General features: G+C 46.5%; 1 protein-coding gene across 4 annotated transcripts in view; it reads right to left on the bottom strand.

Annotated features, from left to right (window-relative positions):
- Tbc1d1 (TBC1 domain family member 1) overlaps positions 1–18,006 on the bottom strand; it is a 198,287-nt gene that overhangs the window by 53,584 nt on the left and 126,697 nt on the right. For 2 of the 4 annotated variants that reach the window (XM_028868134.2, XM_028868135.2), the window contains 4 exons: positions 13,560–13,687; positions 11,761–11,847; positions 9,059–9,339; positions 4,423–4,562 (listed from right to left, as the gene is read on the bottom strand). In XM_028868134.2, the coding sequence (XP_028723967.1) occupies positions 4,423–4,562; positions 9,059–9,339; positions 11,761–11,847; positions 13,560–13,619 (568 nt within the window). In that variant the 5' untranslated portion in view covers positions 13,620–13,687. Of the gene's footprint in view, positions 1–4,422; positions 4,563–5,587; positions 5,708–6,280; positions 6,437–9,058; positions 9,340–11,760; positions 11,848–13,559; positions 13,688–16,366; positions 16,377–18,006 lie in introns of all 4 variants that reach the window. The other 2 variants (XM_028868136.2, XM_028868133.2) reach the window with 2 other exon arrangements.

The raw sequence follows: 18,006 nt of genomic DNA, 5'->3' as shown, positions 1-18,006 counted from the left end.
TGGTTGTTTAAATTCTAGAGGCACACCAGGAAAAGCTGACAGTGATGGCTGGCTCAGCTGTGGTGACAGGCACACGAGCAGCCGGCCAAGGCCAGTCACTGTGGCTTCCCTGACTCCTGAAGTGACATGCCAAGAAGTACCCCCCTCCACACACACCACCCCCCCACACAACCCCCCCCACTCTCCCACATGAACAATCAGTTTCCTTGCCTGAAAGACATCATCTCAAAAACTGATCTTTATTCATGATAGAAAAGCTAAGTTTGATGAAAGTAAACAGAAACAACCTCACCAGGGGCGGCAGCACAGGCCTGCACCCCACTATCTGGGAGGCTAGGGCAGCGGCTCCCAGGTCTAAGTCCTGCACCCCACTATCTGGGAGGCTAAGGCAGCAGCTCCCAGGTCTAAGTCCTGCACCCCACTATCTGGGAGGCTAAGGCAGTGGCTCCCAGGTCTAAGTCCTGCACCCCACTATCTGGGAGGCTAAGGCAGCGGCTCCCAGGTCTAAGTCCCACAAAGCAAAATCCATCTCAAAATAGAGAAATTAAAGAAAAAACATCCCATCTGTCAACTGGACACAATCAGCTTCTTCCTTGTTTTGCCCTCGCCACAAAATCCTTTAGAAAGAGAGAAACCTGACGTCACAACTCCCTGCTCAAGGAAGTTGCAAGTGGACAGGAACTACAACTATCTTAACAACTCACAAACAAAACCGTGCTGGGGAAGGAAGCAGTTCTTCTGTGGGAATAGGAGACGAGAGTCATCAAGACAAGGGAGAAACACTGCCACCTAGTGGTGATGGTGTCTCCAGTCACCCTCGAGGGTGCTTGGTCTGAATGGAACAGCAATCAGAGTCCTCGGGAGCTTCCAAAAGAAAAAGGGTCCATGTCAAATCCCAGCATGACTTGGGGAGATGGAGGATAGGTCCAGCTTGGGTACTTAAAAAAACCAGGGATGTGGCTCAACTAGTAGAGTCCTTGCCTTGCATGCATACAGCCCTTAGTTCAATCCCAGCACTACATTAAAACAAAACAAAAACCAAAAAGGCAAGATACCACCTACCACCACCACCACCACCACCACCACCACCACCACCCCCACAAAACAGGCATGGTGGCACACCTGTGGAATCCTAGCACCCAGAAGTGGAGGTAGGATCGAGAGTTCAAGGCCAGCATCAGCTACACAGTCAGTTTAAGATCACTCTGGGCTACTGGGGACCCAGTTTCAACAACTAAGTCCTCAGATGGCTGTATTAGTGCTAAAGGAAAGCCAAGGACCCCTAAGCAAGAGGAAATGATTGTGTAGACATGAATATAGTGTTCACGTTATTCCACTATGTCATCCATTAAAATCTCTCCAAGGTACATACATTTCTGAAAACAAATCAGTCACAAAACGCATCCTATGTTTTTCACAGTGACCCAGAAGTCATCCTGAAGATGGCTTCCATACTTTAGTTTGGTCCTAACTGTTTCCACCCCAGTTCATATGTTATCTAATCTAGAGTTCTTCATGCTGTAAGTGGGGCAGGCTGACCCAGCTGTACTCATAAGACAAAAAAAACCCTTTCAACCTTGGCTTCACGGGACTATATACTCACACAATAGGCTTCAAGTCAATAAATCACTCTTATTTATGCCAGAATGTTTCCTTCTCTTTTTCAAGTCATGTCAAAGTCTGAAGGCATCTATTGTTGGTGAAATGCACACTGTGATATGAAATGCTTAGATGAAAAGAACTAGACCAAGACTAAAACTGTTCCCTGGCACAGACAGACAAAAAGATTCTCTCTCGTTCCAAGTGGAGAGCTGCCTAAAAATTATTCCGTAATGACACAGAGTTCTCTTTTGTATGGTATGCTGAGAAAAGACACTGGAGGCCATGAGCCACCGAGTGAGTGTCTAGTTAAAAGCTGATTTCCAGCATCCTGTGCGGGCCTGACAATTAGGTGAGAGCCCTTGGCAAAGAAAACAAACTGCTGGAGACGCTGCGTCCTTGAGCAATCCGCAGGGCAAGGCTACCTTTGCACAGGACAAGGGCAGCCAGCTGCGTGCCCAGGTCCAGCAGCAGGACTCCCCAGGTCCACTCTCATTCCTTATCACTGTGCGTCCCCATCACATCCTGCTTGTCCAGACACACAACTCTTCTCGTAAAAGGCTCAGTAATGGAGCACTTGCCCACCAGGCATGAGGCCCTGGGTTCATTTCCTGCTACCACAAAGAAAACAAGAAAGTCACTGAGAACAGAGATTACTGGAGGCTCTGGGACCTTAGAGACACCCGAGTCTACCTGTAGAAGCCCAGAGTAGGCTCACAGAGAGAATAGCTAGGCCTGGAAGACTCGGATCACAGGCACTGTGGCTGCTTACTCTGAACCCTTACTGCTCAAAAAGAGCTGTCCACATCAGCATCAGTGGGACAACCTTTCAGAAAAGGAGGCATTTGGGATGTCGCTGGACCCACACATCACAATCCACCTTTTAACAGGATTGCCAGAGGACCCCAATCTCACTAAAACTGGTGAAATACTGTTCTGATCCATAATTGGACAAAGCCACTTAACTGATAGGCGTGTGCATAATTTTGCCCAGGGACAAGAGCCCTACTACCAGCTTGTCTATGGCAGGGCCAACAGGGAGGCTCTGAACACGAGAGGCTAATTCAAAGATAGAGCATCTCTCTCCTCTCCTCCTAGGAGCCGGTGTGTCTTTCTTCAGCCATGCCTTCAGATGCATTCCTGAACACACCCAACCTACCCCAGCTTTCCCTGACTTCCTAGCACTCTCCTGATACCAGCCTGGGTGAAGCGAATACTTTACCAAGTATGGTCCTTTCAGACGTTCAGGGCTGCAAGTCCTCCACCCAGAGGACCCACAGCCCAAGAAGAGAGGACATGCTTTCCTGGGTTTCGGAGCATCAACAGGAAGTGGCACCACGACATGGGCGCATCATGAAGCCCTGGACTCTCTATTTAAGCCACCAATTGGCTTTCAGCGTCCCATTTCATGATCTATGTTTACTTCATTGTGGAAACACACGTCTGCCACAGTTGAGTGAAACTTGATGGTTTCTTATTTATCATGGGGCTCTGCTTCCATGTGGGGGGCCCTGCACATGTGACCTACCATCTAAGATGTAGAGGACCACCCCTTCAGTCTCAGAAGTAGAGTTAGCCCTCTCAGACTTTGCTAATTTAAACTTGCCAGTCTCATAAAACTCCAGCCAGGTAGCCCTGGCTGATTTGGGGGGGGGGGGGCACGCTGGGTATAGCTCAATGCTACAGCACCTGCCTGGCATGCACAGGGGTCTGCGCTCTATCCACAGGATAGACAGGAGACAGACATATTTGAAGATGTTTCCCTAGTTTTATAGACAACGAAACTGTAAGTACAGTTTTACTTCCCTTGTTCAGTTAGGTTTCCAATATAAAATTCAGATTCGTGAGTCTGATTTCACAGGGGCTTGGACACACAAACTGGCCTGCTGGGCTAGTGTAGTAAGAGACGGTGTTTGTCTGGTCTAACCTCTTCACCACTCCCTCACTGTCCTCTCTGTATTTCCCCTTCTTTTTCTGGATTTTGTCCTTAGTCATTAACAGTCTTTTCTTCTAGTGTTGGCTCAGACATAAAAATCAGAACCCTGATTGACAGACCACACCACTGCTCTTGCAAGTTAGTACCATTACTGAGCAGCAAAGGCCACGCTTTTAAAATGACTGCTGGTTTGTGTCAGGAGCCTCTTCCAAGAGCAGCGAAAGGTTTGAGAAGAGAGACCCCTGCCTTGCTCTTTTACTTATGGAAACAGTAAGGTGTCCTCTGAATAGCTCAGGATTATACGGCTGGAGTCAAATGCAGACTGGACAAGTCATGTGAGCATCTGAGCTTGTACAAGGAGCCACCAGGGTTATTTTCTACCAGTACTTGAATGATTTTCTTTCTAATATTATGAGTTTAAATAGCTGCTCAGGAGTGGCCGTGCACGCTTTTAATCCCAGCTCTTGGGAAGCAGAGGTAGGTGGATCTCTCAGAGTTCAAGGCCAGCCTGGTCTATACAGTTACAGGCAGCTAGGGCCACACAGTGAGGCCTGTCTCAATACCTCCCCACTCGCAAAGACAAGCGTCTAATTGGCATTACGCTCCCTTATCTAGGTGTGGCAAAAGTCATGATCCTACTGGTGAGAATTTCAGACAGCTCGATCCAGCTTGAGGTTCTCTCTGGGGAGGACTTCAGGGCCTGCCTGGCCCCCTACATGGATGTTAAGGTGCTATTGGTCCTACATGACTTCTATGTCCTTCCCTAATGTCATCTCTGAGACTACCTCTGACACTGCAGCCACGTGAGCCACTCTCTATCCCCCTCCCAGTGTCAGAGCATCCGGGGCCCTCTGTGCGGCTCCGGAACTCCTCAGGGACAGCCGTACCTTCATATCTGCTTGGGGAATCACAGGCCTTCTGTGGAGTGGCCACTCGAAGGAATATCTGCTGTCTCCAGGAATGCCGCCGGGTCTTCACAGGGGTCCCATCTGTATCTCCCAGGTGGTTTGTCTTGGATTCAAAGTCCCTAAAATGGCAAGACAACTGATTCATGACCGGCCAGAAGGCAGCAGGGCTTACTATCCGCTAACTTTATCTTTCCATAAACAAATAATTTGAGAACCAAAGAAATCAAATCAAAGTCATAGTGGGTCAGTAGTCTTAAGATCCCATGCCTTGCACCACTGCTCTCTTAAGAGGCATTCCAGGGAGGATGCTCCACAGATGGTAGCTTCCAACTGTGCCTTTCTGGGTGCTACTTCAAAAGAGAAAAACTTCCCAGCTGAGGGCCTGTCACCAGAACTATGCTAGTTAACATGTGGGTCTACTTTTCTCAGCACCAGCCTAAACCTCTATGAATACCATTAACCACACCCCTCCACACACACGCACACACTCACCACCTCCTCACCTGTCACACACACACACACACACACACACACACGCACCACGCACGCACGCACGCACGCACGCACGCACGCACGCGCACACACACACACACACACACATAAACAGAAAACCAGCTGTAGTCTAATTAGAGAGAACCATCAAGGAATTAACGGTACAATCCTGGTGACATTGCCTGCTTTAAAAACCTTAGCTTGAAAACTATAAAACAAAGTATTATTGCTGATACATAAATATCATCTCATTAATTTTCTTTCCGTTCACAAGACAATTAGGGCAGGCCCTTGCGATTTACGCCCTGTATGGCCACAGGGGGACAGTCAGCACAGCTGGGAGACGGGCCTGCTGGCTTCTGGAGGACGGGCACAGGCTACTGCCCCGCGACAGCCCCACAGAACCAGGAAAGACTCTTTATTCTTCCAAAGGTAACAACGTCAACCAACCAACCCTATGCAAAAGTGAGAGCAAGCTGGCTTCATGCTTAAAAATGACACTTGTGAGGAGAAACCGCCTGAGAAAGGCAACACACCGGACTCAGCTGTCAGGATCCAATGGCAAAAGAGCAGGGAAACGCCCCATTTATCACACAGTAACTCAGTCAGCACTCAGAACATCCAGACCTGATGGGTTTAAGTCGAGCCCTACCTGTTCGTGTTCATAAAGTCACAGGTGTGATTTTCATCTACAGGAGCCAGAAATTTTAGAAAATTTGGCACAGAGGAGGAAGAATGGAGTTTTTTCCGCAGGGCATTACGGTAGGAGACACTAAGTTTGGTTAAAAAAAGAGTTAAGGATGAAGAAATATAAACACACAAAGTAAAACTCTAAGCTTAAAAAGGAAACCTCTTCCTGGAATGCTAAGTAAACCAGGTAAGCCATTGAAATACTTTGTGAGTGAAACTGACTTTTACTTTCAGTCAATGAATTAAATTAGAAAAAAAAATCAGTCTATCCTCGAACTGAAAAGCAAGGATGTTATCTGAATTAATGAGAAAGTTTCTGACACGGCACAAATTACAGTGTACACAAACACAGTTGTCAGCCTGTGCACATGCACGTGTGCCTTCCCATGCAAGTCACGTGATGTGAAAGTTAAGTGTAAAAACTATTCATTGGTGAGACTTTCCACAGTAAACAACAACAAAAAAAAAAAAAAAAACTGAGATAAAATTAAGTATTCAAATGACAGCTGAAAATAGTAAAGCCAAATAAAACCGAAAGCCCCCCCACACACAAGCGGTGACTAGGTGCCCCCCAAGGGCAGCCCCCATGCGGCTGGGCTCAGTCAGTGTGAACGCCTGGGCAGACAGACAACACTGGCCATGCGAGTGCGCTCACCTTTTTGGCACAGCATTGCCACTTTGTTCTCCACTGGAACTGTGTTTTAGGTACTTAAAAAAGTTTGGAGAGGAGGCGGAGGGGTTAAGACGAGGCGGAGGAGCTGAAGGCTGCCCTGAGCAGCACTTAGACTCGCCCCCAGGAAGATGGTCCACACTAAACAACCACAGAAAGTGGGATTAGAGGGGACAGGGGCAGACTGCGGGGACGTGGACAGAAATGGAGAGAAAGCACGGCTTTTGTTGAATGCGCTGATACATTGTGAACCCTAATAAAATCTGCCTGAAGATCAGAGGACAGAACAAGCCACTAGATTAAACACAGAGGTCAGGAAGTGGTGGCACACACCTTTAATCCCAGCACTTGGGAGTCACACACCTTTAATCCCAGCACTTGGGAGTCACACACCTTTAATCCAGCACTTGGGAGTCACACACCTTTAATCCCAGCACTTGGGAGTCACACACCTTTAATCCCAGCACTTGGGAGTCACACACCTTTAATCCCAGTACTTGGGAGTCACACACCTTTAATCCCAGCACTAGGAAGGCTGAGACAGGAAATGAGATGGCTGTGAGGAGAAAGGGATATAAGGTGTGAAGACACAGGAACTATAGCCTTTCCGGCTGAGGAAGCTCACTGGGCTGAGGCTTTTCAGGCTGAGGAGTCCTAGAGCTTGTAAGAGGTGGCGTGTTTCTTTGTCTCTCCCATCTTTCAGCATTCACACCAATTTCAGGCTCAGGGTGTTTTATTAATAAGACCATTTTAACACTGGAGCTACAGGGGCTTTTCTTGACTCCTTTCTGTTCTCACAGACTAACACTGTCCATACTTCCAATAATACTTTCTGCTCTGTACCCTTGCTGGGAACTGACAAAAGATTTAATAAGGCGAAAGAAAATAACCCCCGATTTAGAACCAACATTTCCCTTTAGGAAGTCTTGCCCCGAATTTCAAAGTCCTGTTTCCTACAGACTAGGAAAGCAAATCCATATGCAAAAGGCAGACACTGCCCCATCCCGCCATGGCTGGCCCATCACAGCCCAGGACAGAGCTCTTGGGGAGAGGAAAAGCAGCGGCCCTCAGTCCTTCCACCCGGGGAATGGCACAGAACTCAGGCTTTTCAGGTAGGAATGTTTCCACCGCCACCGGAAATGCTGCTCGCCACCGGAACTGCTGCTCACCGTGCGCTGGGAAGCAGGGAACTTGTCAGGCTACAGCTAAGCCACCTGAGATCCCTCAGACTTGTTAAACATCTGGAGGGTGTCCTCCTCCGGCCTCTACCCGGCTGAATTCCAAAGAGCCAACGACGATTCCCAGTGAGTGGCTTAGGAAAGCAAGCCGACCCACAGCTCTGCACGTGGCACCTGTCACATCTTCCCGCCACACCTAACAAACACCTGCGCTGCTCTAAGCCACATAGGCGAGCACACACGTCCCCCCCTTCTGCTGTCAGCAGCCACCACACACGACTATGGCACCACTTTAAACCTATTTTAGAGGATAATTTGGGGGCCCCGTTAGAGTCTCTATACTTGGGGATAGTCACTCATAAACCCAGCAAAATACAAGGGACGCGTCTGCCCCCCACTGCTTGTGCTCTTCAATGGCCAGCAAAGTTTAACTGTTTAGTTGAGCCCAGTTCTTAAAAGCAGTGTCCTAGCTGGTTTTATGTCAACCTGACCCGAGCTGTAATTATCAAAGAGCAGGGAACCTCCACTGAGAAAATGCCTCCATAGGACTGGGCTGTAGGCAAGTCTGTAGGGCGCTTTCTTAGTGACTGGTGGGGGAGGGCCCAGCCCATTGTGGGTGAGGTTGTCCCTGGGATGGGGGTCCTGGGTGCTGTAAGAAAGCAGGCTGAGCAAGCCATGAGGGGCAAGCCAGTAAGCTGTACACCTCCATGGCCTCTGCCTCAGCTCCTGCCTCCAGGCTTCTCCTGTGTAAGTTCCTGCCTCCAATTGTCCTTCAGTGACGGACTGTGATGTGGAACTGTCAGCTAAACAAACCCTTTCCACCCCAACTGGCCTTTGATCATGGTGTTTCTTCACAGCAATAGTAACCCTAAGACAAGGAGTGAATCCTGAATCCAGAATCCCCAGTGACAGACTTCAGAAAGCATCAACTCTGATTCTGTCATACAACAGATATGTTCAACAGATATGGCCAGGTTATACCTAGGACCAAGACAGCCAGGGCCAGTGTCCAGGCTTCTGGGTATCATCATGGGCAGCCAGAGAACATCTCTCCCACTCTGCCTGTATGAACACTGTGTCCCCATTCCACCACAGCCCAGATCTAGGCATGAAGAAGGAAATTCCTCTACTCATACCCACATGCCACCTTTCCCAAGACCAGGAGACAAGTTCCAAAGTCACCATCCCATGCATTAAGGACTAATGATACACATAAGGACCAGTTTTGCTCATGTTCATCTGCTTTTGAGCAATGCTTGCTTAGACCTACCCCTACACACCTCCTGAGGAGCCGGGGAGAACATGACACTACTTCAAGTTTTTTGTTTTGTTTTCTGAGACAGGGTTTCTCTGTGTAGTCTTGGATGTCCTGGATCTCACTCTATAGACCAGGCTGGCCTCGAACTCACAGAGCTCCGCCTGCCTCTGCCTCTTGAGTGCTGGCAGTGTGTGCCACCACTGCCCAGCAACACTACTTTTAAGTTTTATCTTTTGATGTCAAGGGTCAAACGTGACTCGGGTTGCTCTTCTGCCCCAAAGCACACTCAGGAAACACAATACGTGTGATGCTTTAAGCAAATCTTACTTGTGTTCATGAGGCGTCTCTGTGCTCACGGAGTGATACCTCATGAGTTTTCTTTGAGAGACTCCTGGAGAGCTCTGAGCAGGTTCTGGGGGTGCCTGGCTCTCCACGGGGAAATGGCTCAGGGTGTTGGCTCTCCTTCTGAACGACTGCTGGGGTGACAGTAGAGCCGACTCTTCCGCAATGTGGCCCTCTGAGTCACTGGACAGGTCATCTGAGGAGCCAAGGAGCTTGAAGGAGCTCTCAGAGACAGGCAAGGCCTCCTTGTCACCCATGAACAGCTCCTGACAACAGACAGACAACAGATTAGACATACCACAGGGAAACTGGGGGACTGGCAATCTCTCTGAGCACAGGGAAACACTAAATGTGTAGACCTATCTGACTAGAATGGCGTCTAGAAATATAAGGCTCTTAAGGCCACTGAATAACATCTGCTTCTCGGAGACAGGTGCTTGCTTGCTGAAGAGATGGGGAACGTCCCAAGTGCTATAATAAAGTTCACAAGCTGCAACACTGACTGCTCTGAAGTCATACCACAGACTGCAGAGGCCAGAGAACAGGCTCTTCACAGGCCTCCAAGTGTGGTACTGTAGGGATAGTTTCCGCCACTGAAACAACTTCTTTATCTTTGCCAAGTGTGTTCATGGATGTTTACCCACATTTCAAGGTTCTTTCTGACTCTGATCTAATGTTGAGATTTAACCTGGTAATCTTGATGCTAAAAATTATACCCTATATTCTTCCTAGAGTGGAAACATGCACACATTGAGACTGATTGTCACACAATTCAGGAGAAATCATTTAACTTCTTGCTGCAGCTCACTGTAAGAGTACAGTGAGAACTCACTGTACTATTTCCTGAATTAAGCAAGATGAAACAACTTCACAGTGCTTTGTATTCTAATTCGACAGAAATAAGCTAAAGTTTCATTAAGCACTCCCTCCTTACTGAGTGCTCAAACATTCATCAAGAATCCTAACAAGCCAAGCACGGTGACCATGCCCACCATTCCTTCTTCTGGAAAGTAGAGGCCAGAGAATCAGGCATTCTAGGCCAGCTTCGGATACACATCGTGGTCAGCCTGAGCTAGGTAGCAAGATCAGAAAAGAGGGTGGGCGGCAGCGGACCATAAAAACAAAGGCTGGGAGTGTCAGGAACTTCTTAATTGACACCAAGCTATCCAGGATCCTCTCCCACAATCTCCAAGCTTTCCTCAAGATTGAATTCACAGCATCAGCATCCTGCTCCGAGCTTCCCACTACCAAACTCCACCTCTTCCCTCACTCCTGACAACCAGACCACCGGCATCTACTGTCTGAAGCTCTCCTGCCACACTCCCAATGCCAGGTCTACTCGTCTAACTGTCCTTTCTCTCCTGTGGGCCCACTCATCTTTTTACAACAGGTAAACCAGCAACACAACATTTGCGTACTGGGAGTGAATTGTGAGGTCCAATTAGTTGGTGTGTGTCATGAGGAGGCCGGATGGTGATAGGGTTCACTGGGTCTTCACTTAGAAAACTACACGTAGACAATTGGCTTCCAGAATCTTCCTGAACACAGTGGGTCTACCAAACCAGCAGGCGCAGCGACATCATCACCTTGCTGTTTACCGGAGATTCGGCACTGAGATCCCACCCAGGACAAGTGAACACACACGCACGTTAAAACCTCAGTCGTGCTCACCGAAGGAAATGTGTCTCAAAGCACATGCTCCACACACTAGCAGGTGGTCCTATCAATTCAGTGGCTTGCCAGGAGCATTTTAGAAATAAAAGCGATGAAAATAGTAGTGTATGTAGCCTATTATTCAGAGAATAATGTCTTTGTAACTCCATTTTTATTTTGTGGGGGAGGGCTACGTTTGTGAACTACGTCACAATGTTAAATGTCTCGCTTACTGTTGGCTGGGATTTGAGCCTTTGAGAACTGCAAGGCTAGGACAGAGCTCTGAAAAACTGACAGCAATTCCCTGGCGAGGAGCTGGAGCTCAGCCTCGCTCACTCTTGCATCAGAGCATGCCGCCACCAGGGACGAGGAGTGGGGGGGGGCTGTCTCCTCACACCAAACCTCCAATTTAGCTCCTGGCAGTCACAGGGTTAAACACACCGGGCTCAGACATGTGTAAATGCCTCCAGATCGAGACAGGAAGGCAAGGGGACAGACACACCAGGTGTGTCACCACCGAGGACTATCAGCCAACTCACTGGACCTGTGCTCAGTTCAGACCACAGGGGCAAGGCTTGGCTGCTTCCTTAAACCGAACAGTCATGTGTACTCACAGTCACGGGGTCAGCGGCAGGACACAGTCTCGGAGATTTATGACCCACAATTCCCAACCCGCCCTCCCACCTTTGAAGCTCTCTCAAATTTACTTATTTTTATTATTGCAAAAATCTTCTTTGGATAAGAGACTCGTTCGTTGGTTGTTACAAATTAGCTCTCGTTTGTCTAAAATTATGATCTGGATTCTTTGTTTATGGGAACAGCTATTTGCCTTTTTATGTAAAGCTATTATGTTAGGATTGAAAAAAAAAATCACATGACTAGCCCTCCACTTGTGCAGAGGGCCTGGAAACACTAAACGTTTTATGACTGGAGGGATGTGGGGATTTTTTTGTCCTTTCTCACAGAGATGTGTAGACAGGATGGGCAGGCTTGCTGGCTGGATCTTGGGTACCACTCAAGGAGAATGTGCTTACTTTGCTGGTGTTACTTAGAGTACTAGAAGTGGAGCTGTCCAGATCCACGCTGGCGGAATGGTCCTGCAGGCCTCTGGCTTTATTACCCTACATAAAGAGAAGGCAGTTGAGATACATCCCCCAAAGCATCATCAGCTGGAGGCAGCCTGGCCTCATTAAGTAAGCTCAGAAAAATGAAGTCACTGACAGCCACTGCTGAGCACATTAAGACCATCACATTTCTGTCATCATCTTAAGGATCATACCGACCTAGTTAGTCTACGAAGCCCGGTGGATCTCACACACAGGAAAAAGGGGCAATTCATCTGTGATGTTCCCAAAAGCACACTCAATAAATAGCTCTTTCCTGAGTCACAGGTGGTCGTAACCAGCCACCTGCATGTCACTCAGTCAACCTGTATCCCCCTGGGAACTCTCAAAGGCAAGCCCTTTCAGCCTTGGTTTTATAACTGGACTGTTTTGAATTATCTTAAAAGGTGTTGTGAAATTCTCAGTAATACCATTGGACAAAGTCATCTTTAACTGACTAATGTTTCAGAGGGAATATGCTCAAACATTTCAAAGAACTACAATGAAACAGTGCAAGCTCTAAAGGTGTCAGTTTTGATTTGTTAGAAATGACATAAGGCTGTTCACATGCATGGAATAGGAGGATGCTTTCCTAAGGAACTCCAGGTGATGCTCAGTGTACTTGGACCTTCCTAAGGAACTCCCAGGTGATGCCCAGTGTACTTGGACCTTCCTAAGGAACTCCTAGGTAATGCTCAGTGTACTTGGACCTTCCTAAGGAACTCCCAGGTGATGCTCAGTGTACTTGGACCTTCCTAAGGAACTCCTAGGTGATGCTCAGTGTACTTGGACCTTCCTAAGGAACTCCAGGTGATGCTCAGTGTACTTGGAACTCCAGTGATGCTCAGTGTACTTGGACCTTCCTAAGGAACTCCCAGGTGATGCTCAGTGTACTTGGACCTTCCTAAGGAACTCCAGGTGATGCTCAGTGTACTTGGACCTTCCTAAGAACTCCAGGTGATGCTCAGTTTTACTTCTAGTGTGATGTCATTTGGACCTTCCTAAGGAACTCCAGGTGATGCTCAGTGTACTTGGACCTTCCTAAGGAACTCCCAGGTGATGCTCAGTGTACTTGGATTTTCCTAAGAAACTCCCGGGCAATGCTTGGTTACTTGGATCTTCCTAGAGAGCTGCTGTGGGGAACTTTTTCTACACAGGTCTTGATTGCAAGTATCTCACAAGCATCTTACCATTTGTAAGTCATGTGGCCTTTTTGACAAGTTCTCTACAAAAGTAACCTCAGATAACAGGTAAATGAATGAAAGGTACTGTGTAAATAAAGCAAGCTTTACTTACAAAAACAAGAGGCTGGTAGATTTGGCCCATGGGTCAAATATTTCATGACTCTGCTTATAAGGAGTTCCAAACACCTAACAAAAGGAGCTGATAGGATAGTTTTTGAAGCTGTCCCCAGGGACACCAGGGAAGATGGATCTACATCTTGGCATACATAATCTTGTTCTTTATAGGGACTGTACAAATAACAACACTCTTGAGAGCACAGAATCCCATGGGACATACTACAGGAGTGCAACTTCCCACACTAGAATTAGGAATGTGAAGTCAGGTATGCTACACAGTGTGACACCATCTCAATAAATGAATGAAGAAAAAATAAAGAGAATGTAGGTCATTATTCCTCTAAGTCTGACGAGACATAAAACCGAGCTGAATCCTAGGCTCTGTCTGAGAATTATTCAACTCACGTGAGAAGAGAGGATGCTACCTACCCGGGACAGGATGCTCTCCAACGACTCAGTTAAGGACCTCTTGGCTCTGTTCTTCAGCATATCTAGCCTGAACCGGGTGGCACTGGGTGGCAGTTCACTCCCAAGATTCTCTGCGCCACCTGTGGTGTCTAGAAACAGAGACGTGAAAAGTCAAATCAGTTAAAGCTCCCGCCTTCCTGGGTGCACACGAACCACCTCTGGGACCCATTGCTTTGAGAGCCTGGGGTCCCGTGTGCTCCTTAGCAACATGCCTGCAAGTCCAATGCACAATTTCCTATCTGAAATGAGATGAAAAAATGTGCTCTGAATCTACTCAGCTAGCTCTCTCAGGCTCAGCAACTGAGTCAGAAATCTGCTATTTCCTAACTGTGGCCTTGTGCGAATTTCCCGTTTTCTCGGAGCCTGGTGAATTGGGAGTGACAATCATCTGATCATATCACTGTGCTATGAGACTACAGCAGGAGGGAATAAGTAAGGCACAAGAACTCCTCTGCCAACCTTTTAAAATAAAGCAGTAACTTACCTGAGAGGCATTTCAGAGACTAAGTTAAAAATTAAATGTACCCACTGAATCCATCCTCTCTATAGTAAACCCTCCATCCCTCTCTATGATCTGTCTCCCGTTTTCTCTCCTGTTACTTCATGATCCCGTTCTTTCTCCTCTGAAACCAAGCTTCCCTCTCTCAGTTACACACGCCACTAAACCAAAAGCACAGTGGAGCCTGGCAGCCACTAAGTATGGAATGTTACTTGTTAACAAGGAGGTACATTTCCAAAAACTACCCCCCAAAATCTGCACCTTGAGTTGTTTACATGGATTCTCAACCTGACTGCTTTCTGCTAGATGATGATTTTGTCAGAAAAAAGACAAGCAAACAAACTCTCAATCACTCTGAATACCACCAACACATTCCTTGTAGTAGTTGTTATATACTTCAAGCACACAGCAAAGTATAGACACTAGCACTACAGACACCCTTGCCTTGTTCAGGTCAAGTTAGCACCGCCAGATGTTGAGGAACGAGAAGAACAGGGCATTCTGGAACTAATAGCAGGTGAGCTCCCTCCGCTGGCCCCCAGCTGTGTGGCATGGTCAGCGCATGACCTGCTACCCCTGAGTGCCTCCCCCTGTAGACTGAACTGTCTCCCCAGATTTGTCATGATCTTTAAATGAATTAATACACATTCCAACACTCTTAGAGCACAGTTCTTACTCCAGGACTGTCACTTATGACGACTACCTGTGTTCTGGCTTCTGCTCCTAGGAATCATTACACTTCACTGAAACCTCCGGACCACCACTATCCCCGACAATGTCAACTGCTATCCTGAATTGGGTGTTTATTACATCAATTTATATTTTATATTTTTATTTACATGTATCCATCAAACACATGCTGTCTAATGTAAATAAACACCCAGATTAAAGGTGTCACTGGTCATAGGGATGTGAATTAGTTAGCACGGAGTTTTTTCAAAAACTCTTGGGTATGTACTCACAGGATTCTAAACCAGCATACATAGAGACACCTTCACATCCATATTTATACTGCAGTACTATTCACAATAGCAAGGAACAGAATCAGCTTAGGTGCCATCAAAAGACCAAATGGATAAAGAAAATGTGGTGCACACACACTACAGAGTTTTATTCAGCCATATAAAAGAACAAAATGATATCATGTGAAGGAAAGTAGAAGAAACTACCGATAATCGTGTTAAGTGAAATAAGCCAGATTCAGAAGGACACACGTCATTTTTCCTCTATATGGAATCTAGGTTTAAATCATCTGTCTCTCTCTCTCTCTCTCTCTCTCTCTCTCTCTCTCTCTCTCACACACACACACACACACACACACACACACACACACTCACTCTCTCTCACACAACACACAAGAAATTTCTCTGCAATTATCTCTCTTTTCCCAATATTGTTTTTGAGATTCATTCATGCTGACAATTGTTTTTGGTTCATCCACTTCAGCCTGAGGCAGTTTTACTGCATTGTATAACCAATCTATTCCTGTTCCTATTATTAAATATTTATTCCACTCTTTTGCTCTTGTGAAGGAGGCTGTAGTGAACTCTCATGCACAGCTCCTTAAGCATGCACACGGTAGGTTTTGTGAAGGAAATAATGGGGACACCCTTGCTGGGTCACAGGCACTAAGCATCTGCAGCGACAGCAGGTATCACCAAGCTTCTCCCCTGGAATGATTCCAATTCATAGCCCTAGCCTCAGCACACAAGAGGCCATCTTCTCAGGGCCCCGTCAGCATCCTTACATTTCTGTCAAACCGATGGATACACAATGCTCTTTGAATATGGCCTAATTCCTATGGCTAGTGAGCATATTTTTACATTTTTTCTCAACTATTCAAAGACTGTCTTCTCTGAAATAATGAAATCCTAATTCCCTGATGAATGCTTTGCACCTCCAGTGTTGACGAGAGAAAGCTGGGGTTCAGAGAAGAGCTACACTCTGGCAAGAGCTACATACTGTTCACTTTTATGAAGTCCAAGCGTTCTTCATAATTAGGACATCTGTGAGAAGAACAGCTACTAGCTTATGTTTTTCTCCAAGAAGGAACACTAACATTACCCCTGGGTTCTAGCAGACAGTAGCACTGAGGAGGAAACACGTATTCTGGACAGGTGACACTAGCCTAAGAGATGGCTGAAGAACCATGTTTGTCAGACAGGCCCGCCGGGAGCACATACCTGAGCAACAGAGACAAATACCACCCAGCACCTGCTAAATGTTAGTCACTCTGGGCAATGTCTTTATTGGCTGCAACTGGCCCCACACGTAAGAGTCTGTCTAGGCTCAAGGCAGGGCAGCTGTCAGCATAGAGACTTACCCACAGAGGGGCCTGCCTAAACTCAACACCGGGTCACCCACAAAGTCAAGAAGATCCAGAACTGCTTTCGAACTCATATTTATAAAATAGAAGCAAACTGGACCAATGGTTTGGACAGTAAAGGAATACGGACTGAAAGATTAAATAAAGCAAGCAGTGGCAATCGGTAGATCGCATATGGGAAAAAGAAGAGCTACATGCCTGTGTTTTTAAAGCAGGTCTGAGGAATTTCTGATACTTAACACTGCTTCTATTCCCTTCTGTTTCTAAAAAGATGCCTTTCACTTCCCTGGGCCAGAGGCCAAACATAATTTGTAACAATGAGTGCTTAGAATTTACCTTTAGAAAACATTATATTCTTATTATCTTAAAATAAACATCGGGAAGTGTCTTCTTTGAAGATGAGGTTGGATCTTAGATAACTTCTAGCGTGGAGGCTCTCCAGTGAATTCTGCTACGGTAGAATGCACGGTCCATGTGTGACAGACGGGAACTAAGAACTAGAATCAACCAAGCAAACACAAAGTCCGAACTGTAGCTAAAGAGAAGCAAGCCCAAGTGTGTGGGGATAAAGATTTCATCAAGATAAGCTGGGTTCATAGAAAGGTAGACAGACGTCAAATTTACCAAAACGCAAAGATCTGTATGGTGGGTGGGGTGTAGGTGCTCATGGGATGGTCCTTTCAACTTTTCTGTAGGCTTGAATTGTTTTTCTTAATAAAATATCAGGGGGTAAAAGGAAGAAAAAACTTTTGCTTGAAAATGAATCCAGAACTAAATCTGTAGCACTAAATTTTGTCAAGCTCCTAAAATTATGATTAAAACAATATACTTAGATTTCACTAGCACATTTCTTGATGTCTGTTCATACTTCAACTCCAAAATGAGTATTTTACTCCACAATTAAAAATGCTGTTGTAGTCAGGCATGTTGGCGCATGCCTGTATTCTAGCACCCAGAAGGCAGGGGCAGAAGCTAGAGGACAGCTTCGAGTTCAAGACCAGCCTGCTCTACATAGGGAGAAAAAAAAAAAAGCTTCTGCAATCTGAATGGAATACTTGTAAGTATGATGTGCTGCAAACGCCAGTCCCGACAGAGAGGCTCAGTCTCTTGTGTTTGGGAAATGGAAAAGACATTACACATTATTTCTCCAAGGGACTGACCTATGCCCAAATCATAAAGGTATTACCGTGAGTCCATAAAAATTAATTTGTACTTAGGTCAAAACTTCATCTACTGTAAGTACTTCATTCTTTTTTTTTTTAAAACAGTTATAAGCCATTTCAAAATTAACAATTTCCTGCCAGACTGACTCAAAGGAAAAAAAAAAGTCAGAAAAGATTTTTGTGGTACAAGGTGTTAAAAGGTGGTGTGTGTCGCCGGCGTGTGCGCATGCTTTAATCCAGCACTCGGAGCAGAGCCAGGCGGATTGCTCGCTGTGAGTCGAGGCAGCTGGGCTACCAAGTGAGCTCAGAAAGCGCAAAACTACACAGAGAAACCTGTCTCGAAAAAAAAAAAAAAAAAAAAAAAAAAAAAAGGTGGGTGTGTGTGTGTGTGTGTGTGTGTGTGTGTGTGTGTGTGTGGTG

The sequence above is a fragment of the Peromyscus leucopus genome, chromosome 10 (genome assembly GCF_004664715.2).
Source record: "Peromyscus leucopus breed LL Stock chromosome 10, UCI_PerLeu_2.1, whole genome shotgun sequence".
Taxonomy (NCBI): domain Eukaryota; kingdom Metazoa; phylum Chordata; class Mammalia; order Rodentia; family Cricetidae; genus Peromyscus; species Peromyscus leucopus.
The sequence above is the reverse complement of the archived record's forward strand: the minus strand, read 5'-3'. Positions and strand labels throughout refer to the sequence as shown.